Below are 21,360 nucleotides of genomic sequence, written 5' to 3' on the forward strand. Positions count from 1 at the left end.
TTACTTTGTACCTAATAGTTTGTACCTCTCCAGTAAGCCTTACAATTTTTACTACAGCTGTGGTGAGAAGCAGTTAAAGGGCTTTAAGCAGAGGAGTGAAAGGATGTGGATAAATTTAAACAAATCTCTCTCCTTGCAGTGTAGAGAGTGGCTTTTAGCTGGAACAGGCATGGATGCAGGAAGCATAGTTAGGAGTCTGCTGCAATAACCCACAGAAGACAGAAATGCTTTGACTAGAGCCATGTCCATGAAGGCGATGAGACGTGGCTAGGCTTGGGGTATATTTTAAGGAAGGTGAAGGCAGCAGGCCATTCTGGGAGGCTGTGGAGTGTGATGAGGTAGGGAGAAAAGAAGACTCGGCATGCTCCTATAATCTGCCTGAGAACCTGGCCTGATGGAAAAGGCAGGGAAAAAAAAAAAATCCAAACTGGTGGTGGGAGACAGGACACAAATTAAGAGTTCTGTTTGGACACATTAAACGTCAGTCTTCTGAGTAGAGATGATGAGAAAGAAATTGGATGTGCAAATCTGGAACTTAGTGATCTGGTCAAGATTAGAAAATATCAGCATATAGAAGATACTTCATCCTGGAGACTAAAGACAGTCACACAGAAAGAGAGGATTCAAACAGAGAAGACTCAAGACAGAGCTGTGGGATCCTCCAACATTTAGATGTCTGGCAGAAGAGGGGAAGAACCACCAAAGGGGACTTGAGGAGCACCTGCAGAAGCAACTAAGTGCAGGGTCGTGGTAGCCCTGACAGAAGGGCTCCATCATCAATCTATGATGGAAGGTTGAGGATCCAACTGTCTAATGAAAGGGGCAGAGATTGACCATGGATTCAGCAAGAGAGATGGCACCTGTGAGCTGGACAAGAGCCATTTCCATGGCATGGGGAGAACATATAACTGATAGGAGTGGGTTCTATAAAGAAGAGAAAGAGAAAGATTGGGGACGGCAAAGACAGACTAATCTTGAGTATTGCTGTGCAGGAGGCAGAGAAATAGGGCAATAGCTGGAGCAGAAATCAGGTTAAAGGGGGAAGATCTTTATGTTAGAAGGTGCTGGAACACGTTGGGCTTCCCAGGTGGCTGAGTGGTAAAGAATTCACCTGCAGTGCAGGAGCTGCAGGAGACCCGGGTTGGATCCCTGGGGTAGGAAGATCCCCTGGAGTAGGAAGTGGCAACCCACGCCAGGATTCTTGCCTGGAAAATCCCATGGACAGAGGACCCTGGGGCAGGCTACAGTCCATGGGGTCGCAAAGAGTTGGACACGACTGGGTGACTGGGCACACATGTGCTGGAGCACGTGATGTATTTATCAGAGTGACCTGGAGAAAAAGGAGAGGTTGAAGCTGCAAAAGAGAAAGGACAGAGTGGCAGGAACCAAGACTTTGAGACAGGCTGGATCCCAAAGTACAAGAAGAAGAATTAGCCTCATAAGAGAGCGGGAACACTCCATTATATGAAAAGGCAGAGAGGCAGAATGTGTGGGAACAAAGCAGTTGGAATATGAATCTTACGGTCAGGAAGACGAAGCACTTCTCATCATGTCATTTCTGTTTTCTTAATGCAGTAAAGCAAGGTGGTTAAATTAAAGGGAGACAGAAAGCAAAGATTTGAGGAGAAAGGAGAAAATGTGGAATAGTTGTCTCAGCAAGTTGGAAAGTTAATTTGCTACGGATCTATAGTAGGGATTAGGGCAGGCTTAAATGCCTGTTTGAGACTGATCATCCTTAATTAAAAGTTAACCAATCAACCGTATCACATGAGTTCAAGTTTGGCCCTGCAGCTGTGCACCTGTGCACCTGTGGGAGGCATAGGGCATTGGATGTCCTGGTCCTTTCAGAATAAACTGAGATGAGGCAAGGTAAATTTCCTAGTGCTACTCACTCAGCCTTTAAGTGCAGGAGTTAGGATTTGCACCTCACTCCCTCTTTCTCCAAAATCCGTGCTCCCTACAAGGAAGATGAAAAGAAAACAGAGGACACAATCAACTGAAGGTTTCATTTTCACATGCTGGTTCCCAGAATAGCTGCAAGCACTTCAGCTGAATTCAAGCCTGCGAGTTTCCATGTCCATAGCAGCCTCCCCCTAGGAGGTTATTTAAAACATATATTCTAAATGTCATCACAGCCCAGGATACATCATGATGTACCTTGTAATGATCCAAAGGCAACACATGCCATTTTGTAAGGATTAGATTTTGCTTTCTTGGTTTAAGAAACAAAGAAATGTATAAATTATTTTACAAAGTTTCCTACTGAAAACAAGTTATAAGACTCTTAAATTTTGTTTCCCAAAGATGTAGACTTATATTGAACCCTGGCTTATATCCAGTCCCAGGTCAGTGGACCACTAGATTCTCAAGAGAGACAGGAATGACTGTGCCAAGGAAAGGGGAACAGTGAGTGGCCCAGTGACCAGAGCGGACTAGACAGTGTAGACTGAAGACTGATCACAGCAATTAATCTTTTCTCTCTTTCATCTCCAGCCCCATCTTTTCTAGTGCCTTGAGTTCCATCTTCAGCAAGTGGGACCTCCCTGTCTTCACGCTGCCCTTCAACTTCGCCGTGACCCTGTACCTGGCAGCCACCGGCCACTACAACCTCTTCTTCCCCACGACGCTGGTGGAGCCTATATCTTCAGTGCCCAACATCACCTGGTCGGAGATTGAGATGCCCTTGGTAAGTCTCCAACGGCAGGTGTGGGGGGGCCTGTTTCCACAGCAGCCGTCTCACTCACCACTTCGTGGATTACTCAGGCTCTCAGCTTCTCTGCACCTCCAGTAGATGATGCATCTTTACAGAGAGGAGCACAGGAAAGGGTCACTGCCACCTCCATATCTTCTTACCATAACCCCCTACTGGAGACCTTACATGTGCCAGGCTTGTCATCAGACACTGAGTATACACGGAAAATAAGACAACATCCCTGCCTTCAGGACACCTACAATCTGCCCAGGGCAACACATGATAAACAAGGGTACAGATAAGAGTTAGGCTGGCAATACAGAATGGTGGCTTTCAGGGGAAAATATTAAATAAGATGAATAGGTGGGTGAAGGGTCAAGGCACTGAAATAATATTTAAAATGAAGATTTTAAAGATATTAGCAATAGGAGAACTCCCTGAACGTTCAGTGGTTAAGACTCCAAGCTTTCACTGCTGAGAGCCCAGGTTCAATCCCTGGTTAGGGAATTAAGATCCCATAAGCCATGAGGCATGCCTGCCCCCCTCCAAAAAAAAAGATATTATCAATAGAAGATGAGGGTAAATTTTTGCATATTTTCCATATCAGTGGCTCTCAAACAGGAGTGATTTTTTTCACTCTTAGGCAGGGTGAATGTCTACAGAAATGTTTCAAAGGTCAAAACTAGGCAGAATGTACCACTGGCCTCTAGTGAGTAGAGGCCAGGGATGCTACTGGACCTCCTACAATGCATGACCTTCTCCCCACAGCGAAGAATTTACCAGCCCAAAATGTCAATAATGCCAAAGCTGAGAAACCTTGCCTTACGTCCTGATATCCACACATATACAAATGCATTTATTCTACTAATCTCTAGAAATCATAGATAAAGGGATATAATGAAAATCTCACACAAGATTAAATATATAGAATTGTACAATTTTGACCTTGTTAATGCATATTAATGGACAGCCCCATGGACTGTAGCCCACCAGGCTCCACTGTCCATGGGGATTCATTCTCCAGGCAAGAATACTGGAGTGGGTTGCCATGCCCTCCTCCAGGGGGATCTTCCCAACCCAGGGATCAAACCCAGGTCTCCCGCATTGCAGGCAGATTCTTCACCATCTGAGCCACTAGGGAAGACCTGTTAATGAATGGATAGGTAACAGCTTACCCTGAAGCAAGTTTATTATGTACCAGACACTGTTCAAAGCCCTTAGCTTACTAACTCATTCGAACTTCACCATAACCCAATGCTAACTACCATCATCCTCTTTTATAGATGGGAAAACTAAGGCACAGGGAGGGTTACTTGCCCAAGATCAAGCTATAGCTGGTGCTTCAAATATTGTTCACAAAATCTGATTTCTGAGCCCTCCCCACGCAGCCTGGCCCTGCATCTTGATGTGCTTAAAGCTTAGCGTGGGGCTCGGTGTGGCCCCGGTGCTGGGCGGACACCAGGTGAGATGCACAGCACAGGCCCTGCAGGCTCGGCCAGGCCCTGCAGGCTCGGCCACACCCTGAGCCTGAACCTGTCAGGAAAGGAAGGCCTCCCCCGACCCTCATGGCAGATGCTGCTGCCAACAATGCCAAAGTTTTTTTTAAAGTTTTTGTCTTGTTAGAAGTTTTGTCTGGGGCTGGGGCTGGAATGGGATCAGAGGCAGGGTTAGGGCCTAAATCCAAGGCAATGGGACCTGCGTTTAAGTGAAAGCCCGCTTTCTCAAATGGAAAACTACTGGGGTCGGAGCAGGAACAAAATGAACTAAATCAGCCATCTGGTGACTGGACACACTGCCTCAGGGCACAATCTGCTGTCCCTGAGCCCTGCCGGTGAAGCTGGTCTGAGTGACTGCCACAGGGTATGCGGCACTGCGGGAGCAAAAGGCCCACCAAGCCCCCGACCCATCCTGCACGGTAAGGCTATACTGTCCCGTGCTAAGAGACCAGAGTAGAGAGAGCCACATAGAAAAGATGCTTCTTGTTCATTTTCAAACAGTAAAAAGTACTAGAAGCCAAAGACAGGTACCTTGAGGCCCAAGCTCACCCTCTGAGCTCCCCTGCACCATCTCTCTGACCACTGACTCCTTTCCTTCTACACCATCCAGATCTGAGTTTTAACAAATCAGTGCCATTTCTCTCTTTCTCTTTAAAACAATGAGGGGAGTGACTTCTGTTGTGTTTAACCAGCTTGTTGTTGTTACACAAGGATTATCCGGAGTACAAGGAAGGCAGGTCCTTAGTAAATTTCCACTGCACACCTCACTGCCTTTTGCACCAGGGTGTTGGCTGTGGCTTAGAGAGCAGCATGGAGGGGTTGGGGCTCCAGAAGTTTGGATCCCAGCAGAGCTTCATTCTAAACTCAGAGTTCACTCCAAGGCAGCTTGCCCCCTCAATTCTCTCATTCTCGCCTGCTTGGACTTTAAACCTGGGTTCCCAGATGGAACTGAGGTCCCTGGATTGAAACAAAGGATTTTCAGGGTTCATTTAAATAAGACAGGGCCCCCACCCTGTGATTCCTTGCACACGTCTATAAGCTCTGGACCAAACAGTGGTTGGTGTTTAAAAGGCCACCTATTTGCAGGCAAGAGTGGACATAGTTTAAAAACTATCTGCGACTCCTCAAATTCGCTAAAGAAATCAGACTGACTCTAGAATTAAATCAAGTTGTTAAAAAGAACAAAATTTCATCAAAGGGAGAAATGCAATGAACTCCCAACATCTACAGTAGATGATTACTAATCCATTGGTCCCCAAATTCTGTTGTAAGTTAGCAGTACCTGGTGCTCTGGCCATGCACCCTCACACCACTTAGGATATCCGGGGAGGTGCTAGGGATTAACGTTTTTTAAAAAAGATCTTTAGGTGATTTCGATGTTCACAAAATTTGGAAACCACTGAACTAATCCACACATATTTATTAAGCACCTATTATGGCCCCAGCTAAAGGAGTCCTGTCCTCAAAGAGATCATATGAGCTTGTAGTGGAGGAAGGAGTTGGCAGAATTTTGAAGCTGGAAGATTGTCTATTGGGCAGCCTCCTCGTGTTACAGAGATGGTCACACACAAACTTCTGCAGAACCCTCTAAAAGCGGGGCTCTTGACTCTGGGCCGGTGCTCTCCCTGCCCTGTCAATCTCCCTCTTTTCCTGTGTGCCCTTAAAGAACTTTTTGCCAAAATGTGGGTGATTTGGGTATTAAAAAATAAAAGCTATCTTGACATCACTGCCAAATCAATCATCTCCAGTTCCAACATCCCCCAGTGGCCCTCCAGCCCAGGGATCCAGTGCTTCATGCTGTTCTCCAGATAGTCTTCATGCTACCTGTCTGCCAAGTGCTCCTGGAGAGCAGGGAAAGTGCTCCTCTTCCCCCCCAGGCTCCCCCATCCCCGGGGTAGCACCAAATGTGAGGCAGCAACCAAGAGACTAGGGGTCAGGCTCAGAGGCTCTAGCCACCATGAGCTGGGTGGTCTTTGGTCAAATCATTCATCAAAATGGCCTACACAGAAACTAACACATTTTTCTTTTAAGCAATTATCTTTCAATTTAAAAAGCTAATAAGAATTTTTTTTAAAAAAATGGCCTAGAATATTTCCAGAATTCCTGGAATATTTCTAGAATTTCAGAAGGTCTAGAGGAAGCCCTCTGGTGCCCTGAAACCTCCCAGTGGCAGTCTAGGGAGACACCCTCTAGACCCCCAAAGCAAAAGCCACGTGTCCCTCAGAACCACCTGGCTCCAGCCTCTGTGCTGGGGACCTGCCTGGTTTTGCATGAGGGATGCTCAGATGCCTGCCAGGTGGTGGAGTGAGGAGTGATTTGTTCCAGTTCGTGCCTTCCCTTCCATATTCTCCCACACGCTGGCGGGCACAGCAATCCTCCCGTTCCACGCCATGACCCCCCGGGGAAAGGCTGAGTCCTCACCCCGAGGCTTGGTCCTTGCATTATCAGCCCACACTCCACTGACCTGGATTTTGTTGACTTTGCAGCTGCTACAAGCCATCCCTGTCGGGGTTGGGCAGGTGTATGGCTGCGACAACCCCTGGACAGGCGGCGTGTTCCTGGTGGCCCTGTTCATCTGCTCACCACTAATTTGCTTGCACGCAGCCATTGGCTCAATCGTGGGGCTGCTGGCAGGTAGGCCAGGGCCCCCCCTCTCAGCAGGGGTCATTTTCCTGAGGTCATTTCTCCCAGCACACAGTAAAGACTTTAGGCTTATTATCTTCACGGAAGTTTTTAAACACTGTCAAGTCTTGAGACTTATTTTTTCCTTTCTTGAGTCTCCAAAAGATAGCAGGGCATATGGGGAGATGCAAAAGGGCTGAGACCTATTTGCCTGTAGCCCCTGGGAGCTGAGGGGTGGGAGGCAGAGGGGAGCCTGGTGTGGGTGGGGAGCGCTAGCAGACCCAGTGGGGGTATAAATGACCTAGCACTTCGAAATTTTGACTAAGCTAACAGGAAAAATTTTCCCAAGAATTGGATTGCCATTTGACAAATGTGATTTAATTTCTACATACGTGTCTATACATACATTCATATATGTAAACGAAGAGATTAGAGTCAGAAATGGACCTTGGGTTCTTTGGGAATAGGGACCTGTTGACTTATCCCAATATTTTTCAAAAATTTCTTGGAAGCACGACTTGAAAAAAAAATGTTATTTGGAAATAATTTCAAACTTACAAAATTAAAAACAGTCCATGAGACACCCACCAATTCTTCACCCAGATTCACCTGGATTCACCTGGTTGGATTCACATCCAACCCCTTCTGCTATCTCATTTCTCTGTCTGCATGTATCTATATGTGTCTAGACATAATTTTTCTCAACCAGCTGAAGCACAACTTTTTCAGTTGAAATCTTTCTTGCTAAAAATGCAGCTGCTCTGGCCAAAGGAGTGAGGAGGGCCTCCAGCCCCACCTCCTTGGCCCACCCACACTCTAGAAGTAGTCATACCTCTGAGTGAAATCTTTGAAAAACAGTGGAAACCATAGCTCCCCACCCCCCGCCCCCCGCTGTTGCTTTCCTAAGACCAGACGCCCTTTGTAGAGGCTTCTCTGATGAGCAGGTATTGGGAGGGGATCAACAATGGAAGGAAGGGCACCTGAGAACTGGCACCAGCCGTGTGGTAGCCTTTGTGCTGTGACCTCGAATCAGCCAGAAATGCAATACCTTGTCCGACAGCCCTGACGGTGGCCACGCCCTTCAAGACCATCTACCTGGGCCTCTGGAGCTACAACTCTGTCCTCTCCTGCATCGCCATCGGGGGCATGTTCTACGCCCTCACCTGGCAGACCCACCTGCTGGCCCTCGTCTGCGGTATGTTTCGGGGAAGCTGGCAGCCAAGTCACTCTGCTGTTCTTTGCCCTTCCCCACTCCCCTGGTTGTGTGACACCCATGCTGGACCCTCATCAGTACTGAGCAGTAGCGATGGAAGGACTGTGGCTGGGGTCTTATCACTAAGGGATTTAACGGGGGTATCCTAAGAGCTGGGGGATATGAGGTTCTTCCTCTGTCAGATGGAGTCACCACCACTATTCCTCATGAACCACTAAAGTTCATGAGGAAATCACACACACATTTCCTCGTGTGCTAGTGGCAGAATTCCCGACCTCAACAACTGTTCTCACTCAACCACTATCGACAGGGCATCACTAAGTGCCAGGCCCTCAGCTAGACCTGGAAGATACAGACCACATCCTCATGAAGCCATGGTCTAGCAGAGGAAATGTAATTGCCCAATATTCAGGGCAATTATCTGTGATATCTAAAAAGACTATTGGAAAGAGCCAGTGAGATGACATACCTGGGAGGACTGAGGTCCCAGAAAATAGTAACGTAGCTCTAAAGGAGCCTGATTTCCATCGAGTAAACAATGAACACGCTGTGTGAAGAGAAATGGACCACAGTCATCATACTGCACCCCAGCACCATGCTCTGTGCTGGGTAAACAGTACTCATTTCATCCTGCCAAGATCACTGCCAGGCATAGATTTTAGTCCCATTTTACAGGTGAGGAAATGAGACTCAGAGGGGTTGACAAACTTGTCCAAACACAACTATTGATGGCAGAAGTCAGATTCAAACTCCAGTCCCATCAGCCTCCCTGTCCTGGAGATGCTCATATCCTCTGGAACCAATAGGACACTAATACACAAAACTAGAGACAAGTGAAGGGCACAATATCATCCAGAAGGGCTTTTTTGTTTGTTTTCCCCCAGCTAAGTGTGGGAACTGTAAATGCCTCTGTGTCTCTTGTACCCTCCTCAGCATCCAGCTGGAGGCTGGACTTGGAGACAGTGGTCTCAGCAAATATTCACCAAGTCAAAACTGCCAGGTATTTTGAGGTTGAGACTGTAACTGTCTATGATCCTCAGAGAGATGGCAGATTCCTGTGGCTGGGACCACTTGGGAAGGATTTGGGAGGAGGCTGGGGCTTATCTCAACCCTTTCAGGGTGGGATTTGGATAAGCAAAGGCAGGGGAAGGGTGTTCTGGACAGGAAAACAGAGCAAACAGAGGCAGAAGGAGCCTGTGGCACCAGGGCTGTGGATGAGTTCCCCTCACTGTCCTGGGGGTCCTCATCTGTGGGTAAACCCAGGTGCCTGGCTCAGGGACCCAACATGGTCCAGCTGCGAGGGGACTTGGTGAGGGTCCAACAGCATCACAGCAGCTCAGAATCTTGGACAAGAGGGACTTTATTCAGAGCTCATATAGTCTGACAACTCATCCCTCCAGACAGACAATCACCCAGCCATCCAGTCTGTGCTAGCGCATCACCAAGGTCAGTGTGGAGTAGTAAAAGATGCTTGTTGACCCCTGACTCTATGCAGGGCTACCATGGAAGTGGGGAGGGGATAAAGGGATAGGCAAGCTTTCATCTCTACCCTCTGAGAACACAGAGCCCGGTGAGAGATGGGTCACAAGCAAGCGCACCAGATGTCAGGGTGTGGGACCAACACGGTGGCACTGGGGCCGGTGTGGAGCCCGCTCTGAGGGAAGGCTGGGGGCAGCCCTGGGAAGCTGACTCCCGATGGTCCTTGTGTCTCCACAGCCCTGTTCTGCGCATACCTGGGAGCAGCCCTCACCAACATAATGTCAGTGGTAAGTTTGGGGTCTTCTGACACTACCCTACAGGGCGCCAACCCGACCGGGCCTTCAGGACATTTGGAGTCTTGTGAGTGGGTTCTGGTTGCTAGCACTCCACACAACAGCCCGGTCAAGTTTTATTCAGGGTTTGTCCAGAGAAGGACCGGCTGTGGCATATTTTATGTGCCTCTGAGGGGCATGTTCGTGTGGATGTATGTGTGAAAGAGAGGGTTTGTAACCAGCAGTGGAGAATATGGGTGGACAGATAGAGGTACTCATGTTTAGCCGGAAATGAGAGATTGTCCTTAGGGGATTTTCAGCTCCCTCATTAGAAGATTCTGATTGTCCCCAAAGGGACCAACACCTCAAATTCAAACCAACCATTCTGACATGATCAATCCAGAGACCAAGGCTGTCATTAGGGGAGGGTCACCATTCTCAGCCCCTACCGCATCCTTCTCCTCCAAGGTCCCAGGAACCCAGGAACATTTTCAGATCCCGGTGTTTTTGCTTTCAGGTTGGTGTGCCACCAGGCACCTGGCCCTTCTGCCTCTCCACACTCACCTTTCTGCTCCTGACGACCAACAGCCCCACCATCTACAAGCTCCCACTCAGCAGAGTCACCTACCCAGAGGCCAACCGCATCTACTATTTGACAGTGAAAAGCAGGGAAGAAAAGAAGTCCTCCAGCGGTGACTAGCCAAGTTATAGGCAGAAACGCTCTTTGCCTGGACCGGGGTCTGCTCCCTGTAATCTCAGCTCTGGGTCAATCAGCTGCAGCACTCACTTTCTTTGCCTCTCCTCACACCTGTGTGGAACAAAACACACCTATAGCTCCCTCTCCCTGACATTGATTTTCTCTCTCTGCCCAAATTGCTTTAACTCTCCACTGTGCACTGTTAGAAGAAGCTGGTGATGAGTTCCTGGTATTAGTAGGAAGGTATGTGTTTTCAGTGTCAGTGACTTAAAACAAAACCATTCTTTGTATTTAGTCTTTTGTAAAGGTGATTCAGAGATGATCTTCTTAGCAGGTTTTACTAAATAATAGAAGCTATGAAATTAAACGTGCTGAGTGGTTCCTGAGTGGGTGAAAATTCAGGGAATGCAGATGCCAGAGTGCACAGAGCTAATGACTGGTGGGCACATACAGCTTTACATAAAAGAGAGAAATTTCAGATAGAGAAACACAGTTTGAAAGTCAAAATGGGGACAGTTAGGGCACTGAAAGTGTCTAAATAGGGAGTCAGACATTCAGGGGTCAGAGTAAAGTGCAAGAGGATATTCTGTAGCAGGAAGTAATCAGTAAGTTAGGCTCCTACATGAATCATGATGAAGGATTGGCATTTCTCACTGCAGGTCAAGCCAGCGACTTTGAGCGGGGAATTCAGTTGAGGAAATCACCTGAGCTCAGTATGTGAGAGGCTGGGGAGATCTATTTCATTTCCCATTTTCCCTGTGGGTGTTGGAAGCTTTATGAGATTTATGATACTTAAAACAAATGGTTAACCTTGAGTAGAAGAACAAACAATTATCAATAAATTTTATAATTTGTCTTCCCAATTATAGGCATTAACTTACATTCAATCTTTATTTAGATACAGATCAGGGGTTGTCAACCTTGTCCTGGAAAGTGTCAAATTTCAGCTCTGGAGGCTAGACTGCTGCTGCTAAGTCGCTTCAGTCGTGTCCGACTCTGTGCGACCCCATAGACGGCAGCCCACCAGGCTCCGCCGTCCCTGGGATTCTCCAGGCAAGAACACTGGAGTGGGTTGCCATTTCCTTCTCCAGTGCATGAAAGAAAAAAGTGAAAGTGAAGTCGCTCAGTCGTGTCCAACTCTTAGCGACCCCATGGACTGTAGCCTACCAGGCTCCTCCATCCATGGGATTTTCCAGGCAAGAGTACTGGAGTGGGGTGCCATTGCCTTCTCAGTCTCTTACAAATACTCAACGCTGTCATAATAGAGCAAAGTAGCCTTAGACAACATGTGAATGAAAGAGGGTGGCTGTGTTCCAATAAGACCTTATTAAGCGAGCAGCTAGATTTGGTCCACAAGCTGTAGCTGGCTGGGCCCTGCTATAGACGATCAATACAACAACCTTCAGGGTCTGGAGATCCATAAGTGATTTAGGAGCTGGTGGGAAGTGGGCAGACTCAAAGGACACCACCAGGTTCTTTACACCAGATAAAACCGCAAGGCATTTACACGCTGGGCGATAGTGTGAAAAGTCTTAGGAAATCGAGGGCACCGCCAATGGCACCCCACTCCAGTACTCTTGCCTGGAGAATCCCATGGACGGAGGAGCCTGGTGGGGGGCAGTCCATGGGGTCGCGAAGAGTCGAACACGACTGAGCGACTTCACTTTTACTTTTCACTTTCATGCATTGGAGAAGGAAATGGCAACCCACTCCAGTGTTCTTGCCTGGAGAATCCCAGGGACGGGGGAGCCTGGTGGGCTGCCGTCTCTGGGGTGGCACAGAGTTGGACACAACTGAAGCGCCTGCAGTGTGGGAGACCCAGGTTCAATCCCTGGGTTGGGAAGATCCCCTGGAGAAGGAAATGGCAACCCACTCCAGTACTCTTGCCTGGAAAATTCCGTGGACAGAGGAGCCTTGTAGGCTACAGTTCATGGGATCTCAAAGAGTCTGACACGACTGAGAGACTTTGGTTTGGTTTGGTTTGGTTTGAAGCGACTTAGCAGCAGCAGCAAGAAAGGGAGATCAGGGTGGCAGGAAGATCAACCCTGAGGCTCTTTCAGAGACTGACAAGCCCAGTGATGAGCACTAGGGGGCGCAGTTTTACACCGGCCCCTCCGTCCACACAGGATTCTAGGAACCACCCCTCAGGCTCACCCTCTCTTGGCTCCTGGCTGTTTTGCCTCTGCCAACAGGAGCACCACCACGGGAGGAAGAAGAGAACTGGAGCCCTTCAGTGCAGAGTTTCCAGGCAGGAGGAGCGGGGAGGTGCTGGAATCTTAGGGCTGGAGGAAGCACACAGGCCAGGTTGTGCCAATATCCTGCGACCCCCGTGATCTCCATTTGGAGGAAGAGGACTTTTGTTCCCTGACAGGCTTCCAGAGGGGTCTCAGTCACCCTCTGGAAGGAGACCCTCCCCCAAGTATCCTAGCAGGAGATAGAACCAGAAACCCTATTCGTTCATTACGGGCAAATTGTAGGAAACCTCCTGTTCCCTCCATTAAGCCCTGAGAATCTCCACCCAAAGCACTGGATCTGATAGGAAGAGTCCTTTAGCCACGCTTTTTGTTGGATTCTCAGGAGAGGAAAACTATCTGGATATGAAAAATGCTTTCAGCTCAACTGGACAAGATTCTCTCTCCCCTTCCTTCTCTCCCTACACCACTTCATGGTTTGTCATTTACAAGGTAACATGTGGGTCACAGGTATCCGGGTTGTTTTTCCCTCCCAAGTTCCTGCTTTAATTCCCCCACAAGAATTAAAAGTTGACTGTGTTTCAAGCTGCCAAACTCATTCGGAGAAAAATGGATAAAAGCTAAATTATTCGGAAAAAGGAAAAAGTATGTTCAGCAAATCTGGAAATGCCACGCGACCCCAGAAACTATAATGCACTGCAATCAAGATGGCCAGGTATTTATGTACAAGTAAATGTTTTTACACGTGTTTTTACACATTATATGCTAGTATGATGTAAGAAAAAAAACCGGACAAAGTGTATTATTAATCAGTGAATTACCTTGCCAAGAGAAGTTGTACAGGAACGATAAAATATTTTTTTTAAAAATCCTTTGAGGCTAAGATGCTGAAAGTTGACGATATTTTCCGAATGTGGTCAAACAGTCTCTTCCTGGAGGCAGAACAAATATCAATCATTAAGCCAGGCTGGTGGGCAGAGATGGCATCCCTCTCTTGGGCATGGATGAGGGTGGGCAGAAGTGAAAAACCCGCTAAGAAAATTGCCCAGTGCAGGTCACTCTCATACAGGCCATGGACAGATGTCCAGATATCCTCTTAAGTAGTCCAAATAGCCCCCAGGACCTGAGAGCTAGCTCCCTGGTGTTATCTTGTTCCACCTTAACCAGAGCTTCCCCGTCTCCTGCCCCTGAGTGAGCATGTCAGAGCCCTAACCTTGCAGATTCTCCCCACCAGCATGGGGCCCTCAGGAGCAGGCCTCCAGGAGGGAAGAAGGGCTTCTGGGAGCACATGTCATAGCTGTTTTCCTACTATCATCTCAGACTACCAGCAGCAGCTCTTGGGTGTAAAAATGATAGTTGAACATACATATTTACGGTTGAACAGAAACAAACTACTACTCTCTGAAATTCAAGAAAGTAAGAATGTATGTGTGGAGTTGGGGAGGACAGGGCTTTAGTAGAAGTGTTGTCTTAAACTCTTTTTCCCTATCAAACCCCTTTCTCCCTCTCTCCACTGTCTCCTCCCTCTGACCTGGCCATCTCTCCCACCATTTTCATCTTCTGTCCTACAACACTGACAAGTTCTACTATCATTGTGAAACAGTGTTGTTCTGCTGCATTTTTAAATGTAGGTTTTAATTATCTCTCCAGTCTCCTCTATGATAACTGACATAATCAAAATATCTACTTCAAACTGGGAGCTTGCTAGGAAATAATCCACTTTCTTTAGTTTTAAAATTTTATTGCCAGAATATTATTCATAATGTTCTCATGGTAATTTGTATTTCTCTGGTTATCTGCGGCTTTGTCTCCTTTTTCATTTCTAAACTTATGTAATTTTCTCTTTCCCTTAGGCTTGTGAAGGGTTCATTCATTTTATTGTTTTTTTTCAGAGAAGCAGTTTAGAATTTATTTGTACTTTTCTACTCATTTTGATTTGTTTTTGTTTATTTCTTTTTCCCGTTTTCTTGTGGTTTATTTAAATGTTCTCTTCTCCTAATGTTTTAAAATTCATATAAAATTCCCTTACTTTAGATCTTTGCCCTTTAACAACAAAGGCATTTAAGTCTATTAATTTCCCTCAGTTACAGCTTTAGCTATGTACTGTAGGTTTTGGAATAAAGTGTTCTGCTTTCATCGGTTTTAAAAGTTTGTTATTTTACTTTTTATTTCTCTTTGAGGCAAGAATTTTTGAAGAATGTGTTTGTTGATTTCCAGCACTTTAAACTTTTTGATATTTTTCAGCTTTCCATATCTACTTTTATAGGATTATGAGCAAAGAATATGGCTGGTACAATCTTTATTTTTAAATGTTATGCATTTTTCTTTGTAGCCAAGTATATGATTGATTTTGAACATACAAAATACAGATTTTTTATTTGAAGGAAAGGTATATTAAATTGGTTTATTAACTGCATCATTCAACTCTTCTATGCACTTATTTATTTTAGTCTATAAATCTTAATTCTGAAAAGGGTTTATTAAAATTCAACTATAATTGTATACTTTCATTAAATGTTTTTTGTATTTCTGAAATATTTGTCTCATATATTTAGCAGCTACATTGTTTGGTACCTATGGACTATGATTAACATTGATTCTTCTTAAATTTTATCTTTTACTACTACAGACTGCCCATTTTTATGCTCATTAGTGCCTTTAACCAAATTCCGATTCAGCTGACATTGACATTGCTGAATCCACTTTCTTTCTGCTATTTCCTTATCCTTTTATTTTAAACTTTATCATTTCCTTTTAACTTTATCACTTTATTTTAACTGTATTTCTGACCTCATTCACTCATTCATCCAGAAGACATTGTATAAGAAACTATTTTAATATGTCACTCAGGCCCCCTTGACAACAAACCAGGAAAGAATCAGACCATTTCCTGCCTTCAAGGAATTCACTTTATGGGAATTTGCCTGGCCATGTGAGTAATCTTACCTGAGAGGATGTCACCACAGACTGCCTGAGCCACATAAGGTCACAGCACCAGTTTCATGATTTTGAGTGGTGAATGAAATATCTTGTTGGGTTAATCTTCTGGTCAGGAAAAGTATTAAGCATGATGTTAAGGGTTTCAGGAAAATTTCTATGCCTCTTCTCCTCTTGTTCTCTATCTTGCCATTACCTGCCTGCCCAAACACTCCTAGCTGTCCCTTCAGTTCAAGTCTTTGAACCTGTTAAAATGTAAACAGTCCTGGGAAGGTAACATAGTAAGCATGATCAATCACTTGCAACTTATTTAGGTTGAAGGAGTCATTTCTGAGAATTGGTTGGATGAAAAAGAAGAGGAGAGTACAAAGAAAAAAATGGGTAGCACATTTTGAGAGTGTCTTTGGCAAGTGAGGGCATGCTGAGATAGGGCCAGGCTGGAGGAATGAGATATGGAGGCCCCTTCCTCCGTCATCGGTGATGACGAACTGTTGTATTTGGCTTGGAGAAGAGAAGAAATGCCTGGGGCCATGACTGTGGAAGAAGTCGTCATTTTACTCAACAGTACTTCAGAGCATAGAATAAGGACCACTAGATGGGAGTGATAAGCAAAGAGACATTGAACCAATGGAAAGGGATGCTTTTTTTACAATGGAAGTTGCCTGAGAAATGGTTGTCCTGTGAAACTCTGAGTTCAGGAGAAGGGCAGGAGACCTATTAGAGATGCTTGCTTTGGGTAGGGGTAGACCAGATGACCGTGGCAGCCTCTCTTCCAACTCCAAGTTTTAGTGATGCTATGGCCCTAAGTTCCCACAGAGAAATAAGGAGGAAGTATCATTAAGGTGGTAAAAAGTATGAACATGGAGACAAATATATCAAAAATATACCGTTGCTGCATTTATAGATTTTCCTAGAGCTTGACTGGTTAGCCATTTGCTCAGTCTATCAAAATGCTCAACATGGCTACTTGTGTGGATGCAACCTGAGGGACCAGCATCATTCAACTGTGGCTTTCCCTTGACTTTCTCATCTTCATCACTTTCCTCTCTCCAGGGATTCCTCTTCCAGTCAACCCTATAAGATCTGCCTATCAAGAAACTCAATTTCTTACATCTGTGGCTACATCAAATCTGTGTGTTCCAGTTTGTTTGTTTGTACTTCCTGTATGAGTCTTGAGCTTTGTCTCCTTGGGTCATAAATGTTGTAAGGGCCTGAGGACAACTATTAATATAATCTAAAACCAGCTAAGAGTTGGCAGTTTCAGTGTGGTTTATTGATTTCCACTCAATAAACCACAGTCTCATCTGGCAACTTTAAAAGGCATTCACTTTTTAATATGAGATTTTTCAACTTACTTGGCTTTTCTTGCCTCTTGCGATTCAAAGAAAATAGAAGAATCCATGGGGAACACTTCTGTTCCTAGTGGAATTAGAATCCCAAGGCCCCAAGGAGGGAGGCAGGGGACATTGCTAGAAAAGTCCTCTTATTCTCTGTGAACTGGTAAATAGGAGCCGCCAGCCCCTCCTCCACAGGCTGCTGAAACTGAATGAATAAAGGAAGTAACTCTCCAGGGAGCTTCTAGCTCAGTTTTCATTTATTCCACAGGAACTCTAGCCTTTTCCCTGGAGGAATCTGACCTCCCCAAGTCTGGCTTCTAGAGGTCAATGCAAGCTTCTGCCCCTACAAAGTTGGAAATGCAGAGTTGAAGCCATGAGCATTATGAAGAAGATAGTTCTGAAGTAAATTCTGATTGACCAAGCCCACCAGGAGATAATAACCTGTACCCATAAATTGTCTTGGGGATCCCCCAGTATCTGAGCTGTGGCCTTTGGTAAGACCTTTTGGCGACAAGAGTCCACCTCAGTCTTCTGCTTTCCAGGAGCACTCGATTGCCCCTCCCTAACCTAGTGTGTGTGACAGACACCACCCCTCTGAGGACACAGCTCCATTTGGCTCCTGAGATGTGGGTGAATTTCCTGGATGACTCCTCCCTCCTGGGCAATCATTTCCTGTCTTTTCTAATCGGTCACATGTTGTTCCTGGGTAGCATCTCCCTGTTACTTTCGGATGCGTAGGGGGCTGAAGTGAAGAACTGCACCACAGGAAGTTCAGGAGTCTTCAGGAGAGGCCAGAGCAAGAGAGGGCACGAGGTAGGCCTCCTGAGCTGAGAGGCCAGCAGGCTGGGGGACAAGGAGCACGTCATCAGCAGATGGCTACAGGCCCTGAACTTCAACACCAAAGGAAGGCCCCTGTGCGGAAGCTGAACTCTAGTCAGTTCCCCACCCCTCCTCCCTGGAATGTGGGGCTCCTCCTCCGCTCGTCTGTTTGCGTTCCTTCCTCAGAAGGGCCCCCTCACCCTGCGATCAGGACCCCTCTCCAGCGGTTCCAAAACACCTGGCCTGGTGGAAAGGGGGCCTTTGACGTCAGCGGGGAGTTTGTCTACTCAGGTGTAGCTAATATCCTCAGTGTGAGTTCTGTTTCTGAACTTGGGCAGCCACCTCACACCCTGTCACTTGAGGGGGTGGGGGTGATATGCAGTTGATGCTTGACCCTTCAGACTCACAAAGCCAAACAGAACATGTTTGGATTGGGCCTCCTCCCCAGACTCCAGCCCACCAGACCCCCCACCACCACCACCACGGCTGCCTGGGACCTGGGAGGGCGGCTCCCCTCATATATAGAGCTCAGAGTCCTTTCTGGAGACGGGGGTTAGGTCATGCCCTCCTTGCTCTGAGAGGGCCCCCAGGACCCGGTCAGCAGAGTCAGAGGAGGAAAGGTCTAGAAATTTCCACAAAACCAGAAAGAAGGCATCTAGTATTAATTAGGCTGTGCAGAAATATCCATCAAGACACAGATGGTAATAACATTCCTCAGCCTGTGCCCAGCCTGTGTGGGGGATTAAGGGAGTTCATTGAGGTGGGAAGGCAAATTGGCCCCTGAGGAGACGACACTTAGGTAATTGCCTTAAAGGCATATACTGGAGCAAGAATTCTAAGGAAAGCGGTGACTGAAGGCGATGCCTGAGGGAGGACAGAGAAACTACCTCCAGGCAGTCCAGGCTCTGCCCCTTTAAAGGAAACCTGCCTGATGGGGGAACCATGGTGGCCAAGGCCAGTCTCCCCCAGGGAGTTTAGGAAAGTCAGAGAGTGAGCGCGCTGCAGGAAGAGCGCTCCTTTCCTCGTCCTCTTCTTCCATATGGTGCCCTTCCTCCAGTGGAAGCCAGGCACCAGGCATAAGGTTAGGAAACGCGAGGGGAATTTACAGAAAGTCAGCCAGAGGATGAGCTGGCGGGCTGTGGGGACTGAAGAGGTTCAGTTTTAGGGAGAAGTCCAGCGCCTGAGTTGAGGACCAGAGAGACACCACCCAATTGGAAAGAAGTTTCTTCCCAAATCCCAGTGGTCTGGATTCCTCCAGACCTGTGCAGGAAATCCAAAGGAACTCAGGTAAGAGGTCTGGGGGAGAGAAATGAATCAGGTAGACCCCCTAGCAGGGCTTCCCAGGTGGCTCAGTGGTAAAGAATCCACCTGCCAATGCAGGAGACTCTGGTTTAATCCCTGGGTTGGGAAGATCCCCTAGAGAAGGAAATGGCAACCCATTCTAGTATTCTTGCCTGGGATATCCCATGGACAGAGGATTCTGGAAGGCTACAGTCCATGGAGTCGCAAAGAGTCAGGCACGACTGAGCCACTGAACAAAAACAGACCCCCTAACCAATAGGGCCATCTATCTGACTTTTCAAAGGAACAGAAAAAAGAAAGGTCAATCTCTTTCTGTTCCTTCTTCTGCTGAGCTGCAGAAAGACAGTCCTGGGAATGGGGGACCTTATTAAGAACTCCAGAGAGAGTTCAGATCCTGGAAGCTTCAAGCTGGAAGAGCTCTTAAATAATTCTATTAATAGTTCAAACCCCATGAGGAACCCCATAGCTTATCCAGGAAACTGTCCAGGTGATAAATGAGCCTGGACAAAAGCCCTGGTGTCCTAACTCACAACACCGAGCTCTTCTTGCACATCTGGTGATGGATCTAAGTTAACCCATCAGCCTCAAATCCCCTTACCACCTACCTGTCCACTGGATGAGCCTTCATATTATTTATCATCCTTTCCACAACTCTGCAACACACAGCTCTGACATCAGTGTGATTCCCAGGGCAGCCCCACATTGAGCTGACTGTGAGATGCTAATGATGTCGATTTGAAAACCTTGTTCCCAGGAGTCCTTACCTGCTGCTTCCATGGTGGAGGTACCCGGTCCAGAGGCACCTTGGCCTCTCACGTTAGGTCCTATACTCCTTCCACAGACATGCCAATAGAACTAGAGCATCTCAGTATCCACAAACATCTTCATACAGCCCGTCTCCTCAGTGGCCCTCTCTCTCACGGCCATCTGAGATTACTTTAGACGTGTTCTCTGTAGCTACAGAGTGATGTTTCTGGAAGATAAGTAGCCATGTCATAAGGAACAATGTCCCAGGACACTGATGTTATCTGATCAGAGAATGAACAATCTGGTGAGGTATTTTGATCTCAAAACTAGCACTGAAGGTTAGGAGCCTCAGTGCACTTGCTGAGATTAGGCAATCCTGTGAGACTTGGAGAGCCCATGGCCAGTCCTCTGCCTGCTTTCATGTACCCTTTCTCTCAGACTTGTGCAGCATCCATACTCTCCTTTTAAGAGGGGAGGTGAAAAATAAGTTTACTCTCAAGTGCAAACTGTATCAAACTGGTATTTGTTATCTGGAAATCTGTGTTAAGAAGGATTCTGAGGCTGTGTTGAAACTTACTGGGAAGGAGGTCTATGATCAGTTAGCTGTGTTTGCCACAGACAATGCAGGGAAGAGGTGGCAGGGAAGGGGATACTGGGAGAGGGAAATATTGCTGTAAGAGAAAAAGCAGGTACACAAGCCCAGAGTCTCCTTGGCCTGTCACTGCATGACACAGATGTAATGGCACACAGGTGGATTCTCTGTTTGTTTTTGGTAATTTTTGTTACTCCTTTTAGGATATGAAATACTTCATAATTTTTTGAAATAAAAATATCACAAGTTCATTGATATCATTTGTGAAGGCTCCAACAGTCTGTAAAACATCTGTATTGCAGGAGTAAAGAATCAAAACCAGGAGGTTAAACATAGCTCTGTAACTAATCAGTTATTTGGCCTCAGGAAAGTTGCTTTTCTCTGGGCCTCAGCTTTGTTTTGTTTTGTTTTTTCGCTAATACCTAGATTCAAACTCTGGAGAAAGAAATGGCAACCCACTCCAGTGTTCTTGCCTGGAGAACCCACTGGACGGAGGAGCCTGGTGGGCCGCAGTCCATGAGGTCACAAAAAGTCAGATACAACTAAGTGACTAACACACACACAGACTCAAATTCAGTTGGTTATTAGACTGATAATTCCAGGTAGTTTCATTGGATTGGAAAATTTTCATGTACATTGTAACTATCAGTATAAAACTCCCCCATGGCCCTATCTTCAAAAGATGGATCTAGAGAACCTTCTGCAAAGAAATAGAATGATCCATGCAGCCATATAAATCAAGGATGGCTTCATGGAGGAAGCAGAACATAAACCAGATGATGAAGGCTGAATAGAAACTAGGCAAGAAGAGGCAGAGAGGGCCAGAGGCAAGGCCAGAATGCCAAGGCAGGGTGTGTGTTGGGCAGCAAAGGATGAGTAGGACAATGAAAGCAGCCATACTGTAGGACAGCTGGAAATCATGGCCAAGCAGTTTAGACATTAATATACCCTTGGCAACAGGGA

The 21,360-nt window shown here is 46.5% G+C and overlaps 1 protein-coding gene across 1 annotated transcript in view; it reads left to right on the forward strand.

The window, feature by feature from the left end:
• Positions 1 to 21,360, forward strand: part of SLC14A2 (solute carrier family 14 member 2) — a 66,766-nt gene that overhangs the window by 21,606 nt on the left and 23,800 nt on the right. The window contains exons 5-9 of the mRNA XM_081563179.1: positions 2,494 to 2,686; positions 6,675 to 6,822; positions 7,871 to 8,005; positions 9,740 to 9,789; positions 10,292 to 10,466. Of these exons, the coding sequence (XP_081419305.1) occupies positions 2,494 to 2,686; positions 6,675 to 6,822; positions 7,871 to 8,005; positions 9,740 to 9,789; positions 10,292 to 10,466 (701 nt within the window). The remainder of the gene's footprint in view (positions 1 to 2,493; positions 2,687 to 6,674; positions 6,823 to 7,870; positions 8,006 to 9,739; positions 9,790 to 10,291; positions 10,467 to 21,360) is intronic.

The sequence above is a fragment of the Giraffa tippelskirchi genome, chromosome 14 (genome assembly GCF_054371585.1).
Source record: "Giraffa tippelskirchi isolate mGirTip1 chromosome 14, T2T-mGirTip1v1.2.pri, whole genome shotgun sequence".
NCBI classification, from domain to species: Eukaryota; Metazoa; Chordata; class Mammalia; order Artiodactyla; family Giraffidae; genus Giraffa; species Giraffa tippelskirchi.